This window comes from Oxyura jamaicensis, chromosome 18 (assembly GCF_011077185.1).
Source record: "Oxyura jamaicensis isolate SHBP4307 breed ruddy duck chromosome 18, BPBGC_Ojam_1.0, whole genome shotgun sequence".
NCBI lineage: Eukaryota > Metazoa > Chordata > Aves > Anseriformes > Anatidae > Oxyura > Oxyura jamaicensis.
This window is the reverse complement of record NC_048910.1, coordinates 153,737-168,702: the sequence shown is the minus strand read 5'-3', so window position 1 is coordinate 168,702 and position 14,966 is coordinate 153,737. Positions and strand designations below refer to the sequence as shown.

Genomic DNA, 14,966 nt, shown 5'->3' with positions numbered 1-14,966 from the left:
AAGTGATAGAGGAGCCAATAAGGAGAGGTGCTATGCTGGACCATGTTCTCACCAACAAGGAGGAATGTAAATCTCAAGCGCAGCCTTGGCTACAGTGACCATGAAAAGGTGAAGTTCCAGATCCTTAGGGCAGCGAGGAGGATGCACAGCAAAATCACTATCCTGGACTTAAGGAGAGCAGACTTTGGCCTGTTCAGGGTTCTGCTTGTTAGAGTACCATGAGACAAAGTCCTGGGGGGAAGAGGGGCCCAAGAAAGGTGGTTGATATTTGAAGGTCACGTCATCCAAGCTCAAGAGTGATGTGTCCCAGCAAAGAGGAGCTCAGGCAAAAATGCTAGGAGGCCTGCATGGATGAACATGGAGCTCCTGGACAAAGTCAAATACAAAAAAGAAGCCTATAGATGGTGGAATCAAGGACAGGTAACCTTAGATGAATAGAGATGTTGTCTGAGCAACTAGTGATCATGTCTGGAAAGCTAAAGCCCTGAAATCTGGCCAGAGACATAAAGGGCAGCAAGAAATACTTCTACTAAGTACGCAGTGAAAGCTAGGGAAAATGTGGGCCCACTCCAGAAGGAAACGGAAGACCCGGTCACACAGGATATGGAGAAGGCATAGGTGAGTTTTTTCATCTTCACCAGCAAGTGCTCTAGCCACACTACCCAAGTTGCAGGGACTTGGAGAATGAAGAACTGCCCACTGTAGGAGAAGATCAGGTGTGAAACAATCCAAGGAACATGAATGTGCACAAGTCCATGGGACCTGATGCGATGCATCCAAAGCTCCTGAGAAAACTGGCAGATGAAGTTGCTAAGCCACCATCCATCATAACTGAAAAGTTGTGGCAGTCTGTTGAAGTTCCCAGTGACTGGAAAAGGGGAAATATAACCCCCATTTTTAAAAACAGAAAAAAGGAAGGTCTGGGGAACTACAGGCCAGTTAGTCTCACATCTGTTCCTGGCAAGATCATGGAGCAGATCCCCCTGGAAACCATGCTAATTCACATGGAAAACAGAGAGGTGAGTGATGACAGCCAGCATGACTTCACTAAGGACAAATCATGCCTGACAAATTTGGTGGCCTTCTACGATGGAGTTACAGCTTAGGTGGATAGGGGAAAAGCAGCTAATGTCATCTACTTGGATTTGTGCAAAGCATTTGACACTGACGGGCATTACATCCTTATTTGTAAATTGAAGAGACATAGATATGATGTATGGACCATTCAGTGGGTAAAGAATTGTCTGGATGGTTATACTCAAAAGAGTTGTGGTCAACAGCTTAATGTCCAGGTGAAGACTGGTACCAAGTGGTGTTCTCAGGGGTCAGTGTTAGTACTGGCATGATTTAACATCTTGGTGACATGGACAGTGGGATTGAGTGCATCCTCAGCAAGTTTGCCAATGACACCAAGCCATGTGGTGCGGTCAACACACTGGAGGGAAGGGATGCCATCCAGAGGGACCTGGACAAGCTTGAGAGCTGGGCCTACATGAACCTCATGCAGTTCAACAAGGCCAAGTGCAAGGTCCTTCACCTGGGTTGGGGCAATCCCAAGCACAAATATAGGCTGGGTGGAGAATGGATTGAGAGCAGCCCTGAGGAAAAGGACTTGGGGGTGTTGGTTGATGAGAAACTTGACATTAGTTCTGAGGCTTGGGAAGAAGGGGAGAGAGTACAAAGCAAGAAGCAGGGTGAGTGTTTTCAAGGATGTGAGCATGAGGTTTGGGAAGATGGCACCTTTCCCCCATCTGGGATCTGCAGTTCCTGAAGTAAGGAATTTGGGATCCCCTTTGCTGAGATGAAGAACCTGAAGCAACCCTTGAATACATCTGCATGTGTATGTATGAATGTATATGTGTGAATGAATGTATATATGAAGAGAGAGGAAATGGTTGTTTCCTTCTTTACCCAGTAGCCCTCTTGTAGTTCTTGAAGAATATGTTGCCATCTTTTTTGTTGCTCAAATAAGCACTTAGGATAGGAAGCCTTATGTGCCACCCATACAAGTGCTGACTGATAGCCCCTATGCTGTTACATACAAGGGCTCTCTCAGCATCTCCTGTCCTGTTGCCACTTGCCCATTTCCATCCAGAATATTGAGAGATGTAGGATTTCAGCTTTGGCAGGAATGGCTGTTGGTTGGGTTCTGAGAATCAGTTTGAAACAAAGTGGTCGATGCAGTGCTTTGACTTAATTACACGAACTTGCTTATTTTCTTAGTTAATTGATAGACAGTAGTATTTATTTTTGTTTGATACCAATATATATATATATTCTAAAGGAATGTTGCTGTCTTGGGCTTTTGAGCTAGACTTTTAAAGAAGTTGCTGTTCAAACTCCACTATCTACCATTTGCAACCTCTGTGAAATTTTGCAATTAAATCCTTTATGCTTTTCATGTGGCCAAAGATAATTCTGCATTTGATGAGAAAATTAGCAAAATGGTTATACTAGAGGAGAATAAGAAGGAAAAAGCAGCAGCAGCAGTCTTTTGAGTATCAAAACTGGTCTGACAAAGAACCAAGCAGAAAAAGAAAATTTTGCAAGGGGAATAGCTTTTCTGAGGGGGAAAAAAGTGCTGTGGTCTGTGTTTACATCAATAAAACTATGTCTTTGAGTTGTATTCCACATGGAGAGCAGGTCGAAAGGCAATGCCACTGTTTGGTCTTTATTCCCAGGATAAGAGGCATGGCTGGCTGTGCTGCAATTCCTGTGGCTGGGCACATCTTATCTGCACGGGGCTGCAGACAGGGTCTTGGGCTTGATTTAACTATACCTGGAAATGCTTCCTGCACAAATTGTGATCCCTGCATGCAGCTGTAGCTTGCTATCATTTTAAGTGTGGCCCTGGAGTAGACCTGCACTGGAAGAACTGGTGATACTACTCTGAATCTATTTCCACTGATCGTAGCAGGCTGCCAAGTGAGTGGGGGCTGGGAAGCAGGGCAGGAAGATAAGGGAAGAGAGTGCAGAGAGGTGCAGACACCTTATTCATGGGGTGAGAACCTGGATCAGAGAATACAGAGAACACAGAGTCAGACCCATTTGCATGTGTCATAGACATGTAACTCTGCTGCGTGTACTAGGCCTCCATCATCCTTACACTGCTGTTTCCCTTCAACAGAGACAACCTGGGAGCGGCCGAGCAGCATGCCTGGGACTCCAAAGAGCCCTGTGACACAGAAGAGTCCTGCAGGTACTGTTTGTTGCCATGCCTGACCACTGCCTTGGGTGAATCTCTTTCTCTACAAGTTAGCAAAGCAAATGAAAATGTTGTGATTGAATGGGATTTATATTTAATGTACACAATCGTGTGGCAGAGCAAATGTGGTGAGGCTTTCCCTTCTGATACATCTCACCTGCTGTGTCCTAACTGATGCATCTTCTGGCCTGTCTGAAGTGCCTGCTCAGAGCTGAGGTGGCTTCTTCCTTGGAGCAATGAGGCAGGTTGGTGGCCCAGCAAGGCACTGGAGCTGCAGGCTTCAGGAGAGAAGCCTTTTCCAGTCCTGCTTTCTGCAATCTCTCGAGAAGCAGCAGGCTGCAGAGAAACCTGAGATGCCTATAGCTCCTTCACACAGGGAACATGGACACAAGAAAGTCTTGTAGCATGTTGTAGCTACATTTCGGTCAGCTGATAGTAATGCAGTCTAAAGAACGTATTTTGCCAACATTTTTCGAACTGATGCCTGTCTTTACTGGCTGAGCCAAGTGGGAAGCATGCTCTAAGGATGCACATTTTGTTGTAACCAAAGGATTCGTAACATAGCTGTGTATCTTCATTTAAGCCTACTATGAACATTATTCTTTGCTCACTATTTTCCAAAAGTAAAGCACCCTACAGCTGTGTACGTAAATCATAAACATCTTACAAAGCTTGCTTTCTTGAAATAAACAGCCCATCTTCATTAAACCAGTGCTTTTACATAGACTAATTCTTCAAACACATCATTTTACCAGACTTGGGAGCTGTTTGAGTTTTGGTCCATTGATTGTGGTCCATCCATCACTCGGTGAGTAAGGAATTGGCTGGATGGTCACACTCAAAGAGTTGCAGTCAACAGCTCAATGTCCAAGTGGAGATCAGTAATGAGTGGTGTTCCTCAGAGGTCAATGTTGGGACCAGCACTGTTTAACATTTTTGTGGGTGACATGGACAGTAGGATTGAGTGCACCCTCAGCAAGTTTGCCAATGACACCAAGCTGTGCAGTGTGGCTGACATGCTGGAGGGAAGGGATTCCATCCAGGGGGACCAGGACAGACTTGAGAGTTGGGCCTACATGAACCTCATGCAGTTCAACAAGGCCAAGTTCAAGGTCTTGTGCCTAGGCCGGGGCAATCTCAAGCACAAATACAGGCTGGGTGGAAAACGGATTAAGAGCAGCCCTGAGGAGAATGACTTGGGGGTGTTGGTTGACGAGAAGCTTGACATGAGGTAGCAGCGCATGCTTGCAATCCAGAAAATCAATTGCATCCTGGGCTGCATCAAAAGAAGCGTGACCAGCAGGGTGAGGAAGGTCATTTTCCCCTTCTACTCTGCTCTCATAAGACCCCACCTGCAGCCCTACATTCAGTTCTGGGACCCCCCAGCACAAGACTCTGGGACTGCCAGCACAAGAAGGACATGGAAGTATTAGGAGAGTCCAGAGGAGGGCCACAAAGATGATCAAGGGGCTGGAGAACCTCTCCTACAAAGACAGGCTGGAGGGAGTTGGGGCTGTTCAGCCTGGAAAAGAAATGGCTCCAGGGAGACCCTATAGCAACTTTCCAAAGGAGGGAGCCTACAGGAAGGCTTTGGAGGGACTCTTTGTCAGGGAGTATAGTGAAAGGACAAGAAATAGCTTTAAACTAAAAAAGGGTAGGTTTACATTAGATATAAGGAAGAAATTCTTTACTCTGGTGGTGAAGCACTGGTACAGGTTGCCCAGAGATGTGGCTGCCCCATCCCTGGCAGTGCCCAAGGCCAGGCTGGATGGGGCTTTGAACAACCTGGCCTGGTGGGAGGTGTTCCTGTCCATGGTAGGGGTTTGGAACTAGATGATCTTTACTGCCTCTTCCAGCCCAAACCAGTCTATGATTCTATGACTTGGGGCCTCTTTTTCTTGACTCTTCCAACTCAGTTAACTCCTGTCATAACTGCTGATAAAACCCTGCTGCAAGATGCCGAGACGAGAATGGGCCTGTGTGCTGATCTTCAGTAGAGTACACACATTTATATTCAATTACATTATTAGTTTTTAAAATGTGTAGTTATGCATTTGCTACCTACAGCAAGCCTGCTCACTCTTCATGTTCTTACAGTGAATGGCTACCACATTTCTGGGACGCCAGTACACCAACTAGACTCTGGTCATACGAGCCTCCGGAAAGCCAGTGGAGACCCCCAGGTAAGTTTTGGGGAAAAAAATCCAAGCAGTGGTACAAAGACATATGTGGGTATCTGCTAAAGTAATTTAGGAGTCTGTCAGAGTGGTATATTAAGAGGCATTTTCTTTAAAAAATGGTCAGATCAGTTAGATTCATTACATCTAGAAAAGTTAGTCTTCGTGTCTAACTGGCAAAACAATACAAAATGCCAAAATACTTTGAATTTTTGTGCCCTGTCACTCCTTTCTGAAAAACCCCTCAGGTCACTTCAGTCACTGTTAACAACCCTCCAAAATTTCCTGCCCTTCTTAGCCTAAAATGTGGGCCTGCCTCTCTACATGTGCAGATCTGTCCATGTCTTTATCTCATTGTATTTTCTTGCAGCTTGTGGTGGTTTTACTCGGGTGGGCAGCCAAGTTCCACCACAGCTGCTCTCTCACTCCCCCTCCTCCAAGAGGAAGGGGAAGAAAATATGATGCAAAAAGGCTCAACAGTTGAAATAAGGACCCAGTAATTATGATGGGCAAAACAGACTCAGCATAGGGAGGTAGTAAGATTTATTGCTCATTACTAACAAGCTAGAGAAGTGAGAAACAAAGGAAAGAAACCAAAAACGCCTTCCCCCTGTCAGCCCTCTTCCACCTCCTCCCCTGAGCAGCACAGGGGAATGGGGGTTGTGGTCAGTCTATAGCACTTCGTCTCTGCCGCTCCTTCTCAGTCACTCTTATCCCCTGCGCTGTGGGGTCCCTCCCACGGGATGCGGTCCTTGCTGAACTGATCCGGCATGGGCTTCCCACAGGCAGCAGCTCTTTAAGAACTGCTCCAGATACGGGTCCGTACCATGGGGTCCATCCTTCAGGAGCAAACTGCTCCAACCTGTGTCCTCCACGGGCAGCAGCTTCTGCCAGGTCACCTGCTCCTGCGTGGGCTCCTCTCCACAGACTGCAGGTCCGGCGCAGAATCTGCTCCGGCGCGGGTCCCCCACAGGCCGCAGCCTCTGTCGTCTCCATAGGCTGCAGCGTGAAACCCTGCTCCACCATGGTACTCCATGGGCTGCAGGGGGACAGCCTGCTTCACTGTGGTCCTCACCTCAGGCCGCAGGGGACTTTCTGCTCCGGTGCCTTAAGCACCTCTCCCCCTCCTTCTTTGCTGACCTTGGCGCCTGCAAGACTGTTTCTCACTCCTCTCACTCTCTCAGCTGCTGTAAGCAACATTTTTTTTTTCCCTTTCTTAAATATGCTCTCTGAGGCACAAACAACATCATTTAGTGGCTCGACTCTATAGTCAGCAGCGGGGCCTTTACCTAACATGGGGCAGCTTCTAGATTCTTCTCACAGAAGCCAGCCTTTTGGCCCCCTGCTACCAAAACCTTGGCACGTAAACCCAGTACACAGCTCCAGCCTTCCCTCCCAAAGACATTATTCACAAATAATTTGTCTGAAATGTTTTCCTCAATTACTTCATCCATTTCTGTTTGTCCTTTCACAGGCCTGCCTTACATAGCCTGTGCAACACCCATCTCATCACCTCAGGCTAGTGTTCAAGATGCTGACTTGACAGCCGCTCTCCTCTGCCTGTTTGTCTAAACTTTTACTAAATATCCTTGCACTTTTGATTGCACCACCTCTTGTCTCCAGGAGAGTATTCCCTGCATTTCGTCATATGCCACAGGGCCCTCTTCCAGCTCCAGCCCTGAAACTCTTCATTCTCTGTCAAAACTGCAACAGTTGAATAGGTACTAGGTAGCACTTCTGTGCTTCCCTGCCTGCTTGCTCTTTTCTCCTGGTAGTACAGGACCTGAGTTCTCTTTTTGATTTATCTGTTAACTGCTAGGTTCTCCTGTACTGCAACTATTTAAGTACTGACAGTGAAATGTGCGTTTTGTGTGCAGTTACCATGCTGAACTGGATTGCCTGTTGCTCTTAGTGTCCCTCTGTTTTCTTTATCTAAATTTTATGTTGTTTGCTCACTGACCCCCTTTGCCTTCACCCTCTTTTTTGTCCATGGCCTGCTAGGTACTGGCCTTCACTGTTGCCCCATCACACCATGGGTGCTCTTTCAGCTGAGCCAGTATTTCTGGTTTTACTTTCCCAGTGGATTCATGACATCTTCTCTGATACAGTCCATCATTTCAGGTTCCTTGTTCTTTCCACATCCATTACAAACATTTCACATTTAATTTCTACACTGCTTCTTCTCTGAGCAGTTTACACAGACAAGAGGCAGAGCACATGGACACCTAAACTAGCTCAAAACCATTTTAAAAGCTGACATGGAGCATTACTGTACAACCCTGTCCACACGCCTGTTGTGTCTCCCTCAGAGACCCCAATTAAATTTGTAAGGTGTGACTTCTCTTTAAAAAAAGCAGTATTAATCCTTGTGCAACAAATCTCATTTCTCAAGATATCTGCTATACATGTATCTTGGTACACAGGTCAGATTAACTGACTCCCCCAATACCTTATTTCTAACTTTTGCCTCTTTTATGGTGCTGAGTCTCACTCAAGTTCACCTGTTAGCCTAAAGTCATCTTTTTGCTCAGATTCACATTTGAGATACACATGGAGTCTATTTTCATGCACTGCTTTGCTTAGCTGACTCGGCCATCACATGGACAAAAATCCTTTTCATGCTCTTTCATTCACTTCGACAGCCTCCATGAAGTATCATGGAGTATAATTTACATTGCTCTTACATTACCAGCTTTCCCAAACTGAAGTCCTGGCCTCATTCGTGCTTTGATCTTTTAACTAGTTTTGCATCTGTAACTAGCTGCTGGTTGCATTAATGCTAAGAGAAGCTTATGTCCACACCCGTGTGGGAGCCTGCTGTTCTTGGGAGCTGTGGATGCTTTTGCAGAAGAGTTCTTAGTAAGGAAGACACCTGACCATATTGCTGTTGGTTACAAGAAGGTGTTTTTCTAGTGCTGGTCTCTAGGCCTTCAGACTCTTCTACAGACTGGCCTGTTCCTCTCCTACCTTGTTCTTGGGCCATCCCAAGCTGCTCTGCCTTGACTGCCACCTTGCCTGTTCTTGGCACAGGCTTTCTCCTGCTGGAGAGCAGCTTCCAGACATTCTCCAGGATGCTGCTGGGCAGCAGCCATCATGCAAGCAAATGCTGGCAAGATCCCTTGGGCAAGCTCAGCCACATTTCTTGGAAACAGGTCAAGGGGGAAAAAGCCACAACTGAGAACAAAACAGAACTGTACTGTGCTGGGCACAGGACCAGGCCTCGCTTACAGCTTCCTAGAGAGCGGCTAAATGCTGCTGGTTCAGGTTGTCACAACCAGCACAAATGGAACAGCAGAACTGCCTGGCTGGTGTGTTGCAGGCCAGCAGCAGGTCAGTGTGAAATCTCGCGTGTTCAGCCCTGGTCACTTCGCTGTTGACAGGACTTCAGCTGGACATTGAATTTCAAGTTGTAGTTCAAAGGAAATGCTATGTTCAGGGGCTCCAGCAGAGCCCTGGCCCAGGCTAGCTCAGATACATTCGCCTCTACCCCACTAAGAGTATCCCCCGTGGTCCCCATAGTCTTCACAGCGGGTGGCGATCCCCAAAATACAGGAGCACGGCGCAGAGCAATGTGGGGGCCACAGCACAGGACCACGGCGGTGGCGGCAGCTCACGTGGGCTCGCACGCAGTGGAGCGGATCCTGCCGCCTCCGAGCAGACAGCCCGGCTGTGCCACACCATCCTGCTGTCACGCCCTGGCGGCGGGCTGCGCGCACGGCCGGGGCAGGCGTGCACCGCGCTGGGCGCGCCCGCCTTACAGCCGCAGCGCTGACTCTGCCCCCGGCAACTCCCTCCAGAGCGGCGGAGGCGGAGGCGAGAGGCGGAGCGTCGGAACGGTGTCGCCCCGAGGGCTTGGGCGGGAGGCGGCGGGGCCGGCGGCCCGCCTCGGTGGCTGGCAGCGGGCTCCGCCGCCCGGCCCGGCCCGGCCCGGCCCGGCCCGCCATTGGCCGCGGCGAAGGGGCGCGGCCCTGCCGGACGGCAGCACCGCCTCCAGCTCCTGTGCCGTGCCGTGTCGTGCCATGGAGTCGGCCTAGCGCCTACCCTGCACGGCTCGTGCCCGCCATGCTAGGCTCCGAGAGCGCCCTTGACGATGCTCCTCGCTTTTCTCCACAGACCCCAGGCTCCCCGGCGGCGCCGCGGAGGCAGAGCAAGGAAAGCAGCCTGACGGTGAGTGCCGCCGCGCCGGGGTGGGCTGCCGGCCCCCTGGGGTGGCCGCGAGTCGCCTTGCTGAGCGATCTGAAGCGGACGGGGCCGGGGGGTCTGCGCTGCGCGCCGCCGTCGACGGGCGCCACCCCCTCGGACTGAGGGGGGGGGGGGCGGGTCGATGGCGGCCGCCTCGTCAGCCGGGGCCGGAGCGCTTGGGGCTGATCCTGGGGACTGATCACGGGGCAGCGCGGCAGGAACGTGTCGAGGGCACCTGAGCCTGGCGCCGTGCCCGGCTTTGCCTTCCTGGCCCAGGGGTGCTAGGCGCTCTGGGGTCGTGGCTGTGGGGCGAGCGCAGCCGGCAGCGGAGGCGAAGAGCCAGGCTGCCGGAGGTGCCCGGTGGAAGGACGGGTCGTGTTGCAGGAAGTTCCGGATGGACTTCAGGAGCAGATTCTTCGCCACGAGTAGTTTTGCTGTGTTTAAATACTAAGTCAGGGCCCCGAGAAGCTCTAGAATGATCCTTATGGGTCCCTTCCAATTCAGGATGTTCTGTTTGGTTCTGTTAATCCTTGGAGATTTTCAGAGTGCAAATTCCTGTGCAATTTTTCCCTTCAATTCTAGTGATTCTGGGATGACCAGGAGGTAAGAAAATAACTGAAAAAGGGAACAGGTATTCTCTAAAGATTCTGGCTGTGAATCAGGTGTCCTGAGAAAATTTTACTGACCTTTTAACTGTTCTTCCCCACTCCCTGAAATAGCCTGAAGTTGGATAAGCTCTGAAAGGATAGAAAAATGCAGGTCATTGCCCTGCTAGAGAACAATTCTTGTATTTTCAAAGGCATCAAAGGTATTCTTCTGTGCCAGAGCAACTGAAGATTTGTGACACAGGCTAAAATTTTAGGTATCAGTATGAAGTTATTGATACATTGCTTTTCATAAAAATAATTAAATATAGTTGGTACAGTTAAGATGTTCTCAGTATCGGGTTTATAAATCTTAATATATTTTGTATGGGTGATGACCTCATCTGGAACACAGGGTGCAATTCTGGACTCCTGAGTACATGACAGATGTTTAAAAACAGGAAGGATATCAAAAGAAATTAATGGAAGTGGCTGGAAGTACAATGGTTTATTTAAAAGGAAATAATAAAGATAAATAAGAAGGTAAATGAATTGCTGTGATAAAGGAGAGGGAATAAGCATGGTTGTAGTTGTGAGCATTGCCAAGGTATAAAATCCAAGACAATGAAAGGAATGTTATAATTTTAATGTTTAATGTTATATATTATGGTTAACCGCTACTACAGGAAGGATGCTGTTGTCCGCATAGTTACATACAGCTTGTTGATTTGTCCCTCAGTGAGGGTGATTCCCTGGGTTTCTGGTGACAGGAGCAAGGGCGTATGCTCAGGTTTCCCCTTCTAGTCATTGCCACATCGCAACATTTTTCAGGAAAAAAACAGATACACTGTTGAGGATTCTTTTTATCAAAATCAGTTTTTAAACATTAGAAGATGTAATGAGAGTGTGGTATGTCATGAAGTGAATATAAATCTGTTGGTTTGGACAGACTGGCAAATGTCCTGGGGAATCAGCTGATATGCTGTAGGGTCTCCAGGTGGCTGGGATTGGGAATGTATCTGAGCCACCTAACGTACTCTCAGCCTCCTCCCTGTCAGGGTGAGAGGGGTGGGAGCAAACCACAAGCTGAATATCTTGGGCAGAGGGTTTGGACGTGGCTTTCGGGTGGATTGCACTGTAATGCAAGAGCAACATAAAAGCAAGAGTGCCTGTGTTTCTGAAATACTTGCTGCTTACAGGGTGAAGACTTAGGCTTTTCATTGTCACGTTTGTTGGCCTGTGTGCCATCTGGTGCACATCTCCAGCTGACTTTGGGATGCTCTGGTTAGCAGAGCTTCAGGGCATGTCCTTGAGTTGTTGAATGTTTTTTCTTGGTCTGTAGCAGTACTCAGGCAGAACCTCTTTTTGCAAAGACGACTTTGGTCATTAACCTCAGAGTTCTCGATCCAGCAAACTCCACCTAAACAGAAACCCTGCAATAGGTAAATTGCAAACATCAGGTAATGAGACTTCATCGGCAGCTGTAGCCTGGCAGAAGAGTGGGACTTAGTTACTGACTTTCTAGGAATGCAAGTGCCTTCTCTACATACAGAGTGCAGTTTGGGAGCATGACTTATTCTTGCTTCTGGAAATCTTGAAGGCAGGTGTGGTCCGAACTGTTTCAACAACATGAAGGATATGGTGATTTTGGTAAACAAATGTTACCAACACTAAGAGTCTGTTTCCTCTGGAAAGGAAGCCCCTGATGTGTTGTATCATAGACTGTTACGAAACTGACATTTGCACAAATTGTTGATGCTCACTTAGGAAGCAGAAGTGCAGGTCTGTGGTTTGCATTGATTTTTGCAGTGACTTTCAAGGTTCAGTTGTTAGTTTTAGCCTGGATGGTTTGCTGTCTGCCTTCTGAACAGATAACCCTCTGGACAAGGATTACCTCTGAAAGCTGAGGTTCATGTAGTGGAGGTGAGGGAGAGTTAAATGGAAAAGGTAGAATGGGATACCATGTCCTGGGAGAATAAAGTTGTGTTTCATTTGAAGAAACTTTCTGAATGTATCTGATGATACAGTGATTTCTGAGTGTGAGTTTCTTTCTGAAGAATGTTTTAGTGCTTTATCAAGGTAAGACATGACTTGGAAAATGCTGGCATTTAGATTGCTTATGTTGGAACCCCTGCTGCAGATGGGAAGAGAGGAAATAGCTTAGTATTTTGTTCTACTGTCCTCTGCATCTGACACAAAGAGATGAACAGTATGAGGCTGTCCATTCAGCAGCAGCATTCGCTGTTCTGCCCTGGGGTTGAGAGCATGGCAGAAGCTATCAGAAATTCCTTGGTTTGGTAGGCACTGAGCAGATAACTTCTGGGCCTTTCTACAGGTAGGCCAAATAAGGAAGGTTCCTAAACACTTTTGGCAGAAATCTACCCCTTGTAATAGAAAGTCGGAGAGTTTTCTTTGTTAATGTTCAGAACTTCAGTTGGTGGTTCTCCCCTCCTGTTGTACTGCAGCTGCAGTATCACCCTGCCAGTGCTAAAAGCATGTGCAAATTCATGGTGTTGAAGTTACCTAGACACAACCTGGACATTCCTTGGATTCCCTGCCTGGGCAGAGTGAAAACTGCTCAAGCCTTTATTTGTGCCTAATCTTTTCAGAGGTTACAGCCATCCTTCCTGTTTGTCTGTTTTGCCCAAGGAGCCCCATTTGGCAGGTGATCTTACTACACTCAGCAGAGTTGGTCAATCTACTTTTTGTGTTCAGGTCTTAATTGAGATGGTGAAGCAACTATTGCAGTTAAGCACTCTGGCAAAGTTGCCTTGTATTTAAGGTGTTGTGGACGTGCAAAAGTTGAAGAAAAGAGCAAGTTACATTGCCCCTCAGCAATTGCTTTACTTCAGCATGGCAGAGTAAGCTCACCCACTGTCTGCTTGCTTATTTATATAGTGTCTTATGTAATAAATATGTGGTTGATTAGCTAAACCTTGATCAAATTATTATTGTTTTATTCATGTTGCTTGGTATTGTCTCATTTACCAGGTGCTGCTGGTAGCCACTTCAAAGCATGCAGAGGACTTTGAAGTCCATGAAATGAATGTGTATATCCAGGCCAACAAAGCTGCTTCTTACTATGCACGTTGTCTTGTGCAAATCCTGTAAACTCATCTGTGTCCCTCCGACCTTTCTTCTGTAACTTTTTTGCATCTCAGACAAGTCACCTACAAAGTTAACAGCTTATTTTGCTGTCACTACCAATGTACTTGTGAAATCTGAGCTGGAATATTTAGCTGCAAAGAGTATTTTGTTCACGCTCAATATACAGGCAAAAGTATTTTTATCCATTTCTTAATTTGGTACAAAACAGACCTGTCAGAGAAAAGCATCAAATTGGGTTGCTTGTCTGCTTTTTTATTTTTATTTTTATTTTTATTTTTTTTATTATTTTCTCTCAGCTTTATTGTCACTGTGTTTGTCACAGCATGGCCTCTCTGACTGTGTACCTTTTTTTTTTAACCTTGGCAATCCAGCGGCACTCTGAAACGGGTTTTCCAGTGCCACTAGTGTTTGGTTATAGACGAAAGGGCAGGCTGATTTCTGCCTGTCTGTTTGTTTAGCTTATGTTTGGAGTAGGCCTTACTGGTGCCTTTTCACTAAAGTTACTTTATTGCAGGCTGACAACTATTATTTTTATTAGGGAAGAGGTTGGATGAGGACTTCATGTCATAGTGAGGCTGATTATCACGTAAGCTGTCCCAGTGAAGTCAGTGCAAATATAATGCTGTCTTGTTTTCTCTTAAAGTTGAGTCGGTCATTAGCTGAGATACATATTATAATATATATTTAATATACATAAAGTAGTAACAACTATAATAGTCACTTCTGCATGTTTTTGTTCAGGCCCTGTTGGTTAGTCATCATTTTTGAAAGAAATGAGCATGGTTATTGTCTTTCATGTTGTTTGAATTTGGACTCTGCACTTAAGCTGACCTGCTGTTAGGTATGTGATTAGTGAAAGCAGTTGTACCTTGAGGAGGGAGTGAGCATCACTCTTTATGGGGTTGATAATACTGTGGACTGGACTGTTAAAGATGCTAGTGCAAAATAGCATCAGGCAAAAGACTATCAGTGGGACTGAGCTGGTGAACCAGTGTTTTTTTCATCCATCTTTCCTTTTAGAAACAAGGAAAGGAATATTTCAGAGAAAGGTTTGTGAGGGAAATGAGATATGGGGATGAGAGCTCATGGCCTTATCCTGCTCAGCGCCTGCCCAGTCATCCCTGTCCTGCTGAGATACATTGTGAAGTTTTAGAAATATTTGGAAAATCAAATCCAAGACTTCTTGTTTAAGTGTAGGAAAATCTGGTGATGAAAGGAAAGAGTCATAAGATTCCCTAGACAATTGTATATTGTTTTAGTAGTATTTCTAGAGTTTTGAAAATTGTCATGCTTCCTCAGGGACTTAATGTAGGAAACTCTAAGTTAACTTTACTGCACAAAAATTTTATTTTATTTTATTTTATTTTAGGATTTCAAAAGCTTCTGAAAGCTTCTGCATTGTACTTCTTAAATTCTGACACCAGTTTCCTTTTGGATGTGGTAATAAACGTAACTGATGTTTTCCAGCCAATTCAGCATCATTTCTATATAGTTAAGCATAAACTTCTGAGCAGTGAAGAATGTTTACTTATTAAGAAAACTTTGAATCGGAGAATGCTCTTTGAGAAAAACATGAATTTAACCCTACTTTCATCACCTGTTGATCTGTAATCACTATTTCTCTTCCTGCCATGTACATGGAAGTAGTGTGGTGCATTCAGCCCATCTCAGTGGGACACCTTCATCTCTCCAAGTGTGGGAATTTCCGGT

The 14,966-nt window shown here is 46.5% G+C and overlaps 1 protein-coding gene across 5 annotated transcripts in view; it reads left to right on the top strand.

Moving 5' to 3' along the window:
- Positions 1-14,966, top strand: part of GAS7 (growth arrest specific 7) — a 111,199-nt gene that overhangs the window by 63,155 nt on the left and 33,078 nt on the right. For 4 of the 5 annotated variants that reach the window (XM_035342676.1, XM_035342680.1, XM_035342678.1 and 1 more), the window contains 3 exons: positions 3,128-3,199; positions 5,303-5,388; positions 9,496-9,549. In XM_035342676.1, the coding sequence (XP_035198567.1) occupies positions 3,128-3,199; positions 5,303-5,388; positions 9,496-9,549 (212 nt within the window). The remainder of the gene's footprint in view (positions 1-3,127; positions 3,200-5,302; positions 5,389-9,495; positions 9,550-14,966) is intronic. The other variant, XM_035342677.1, reaches the window with a different exon arrangement.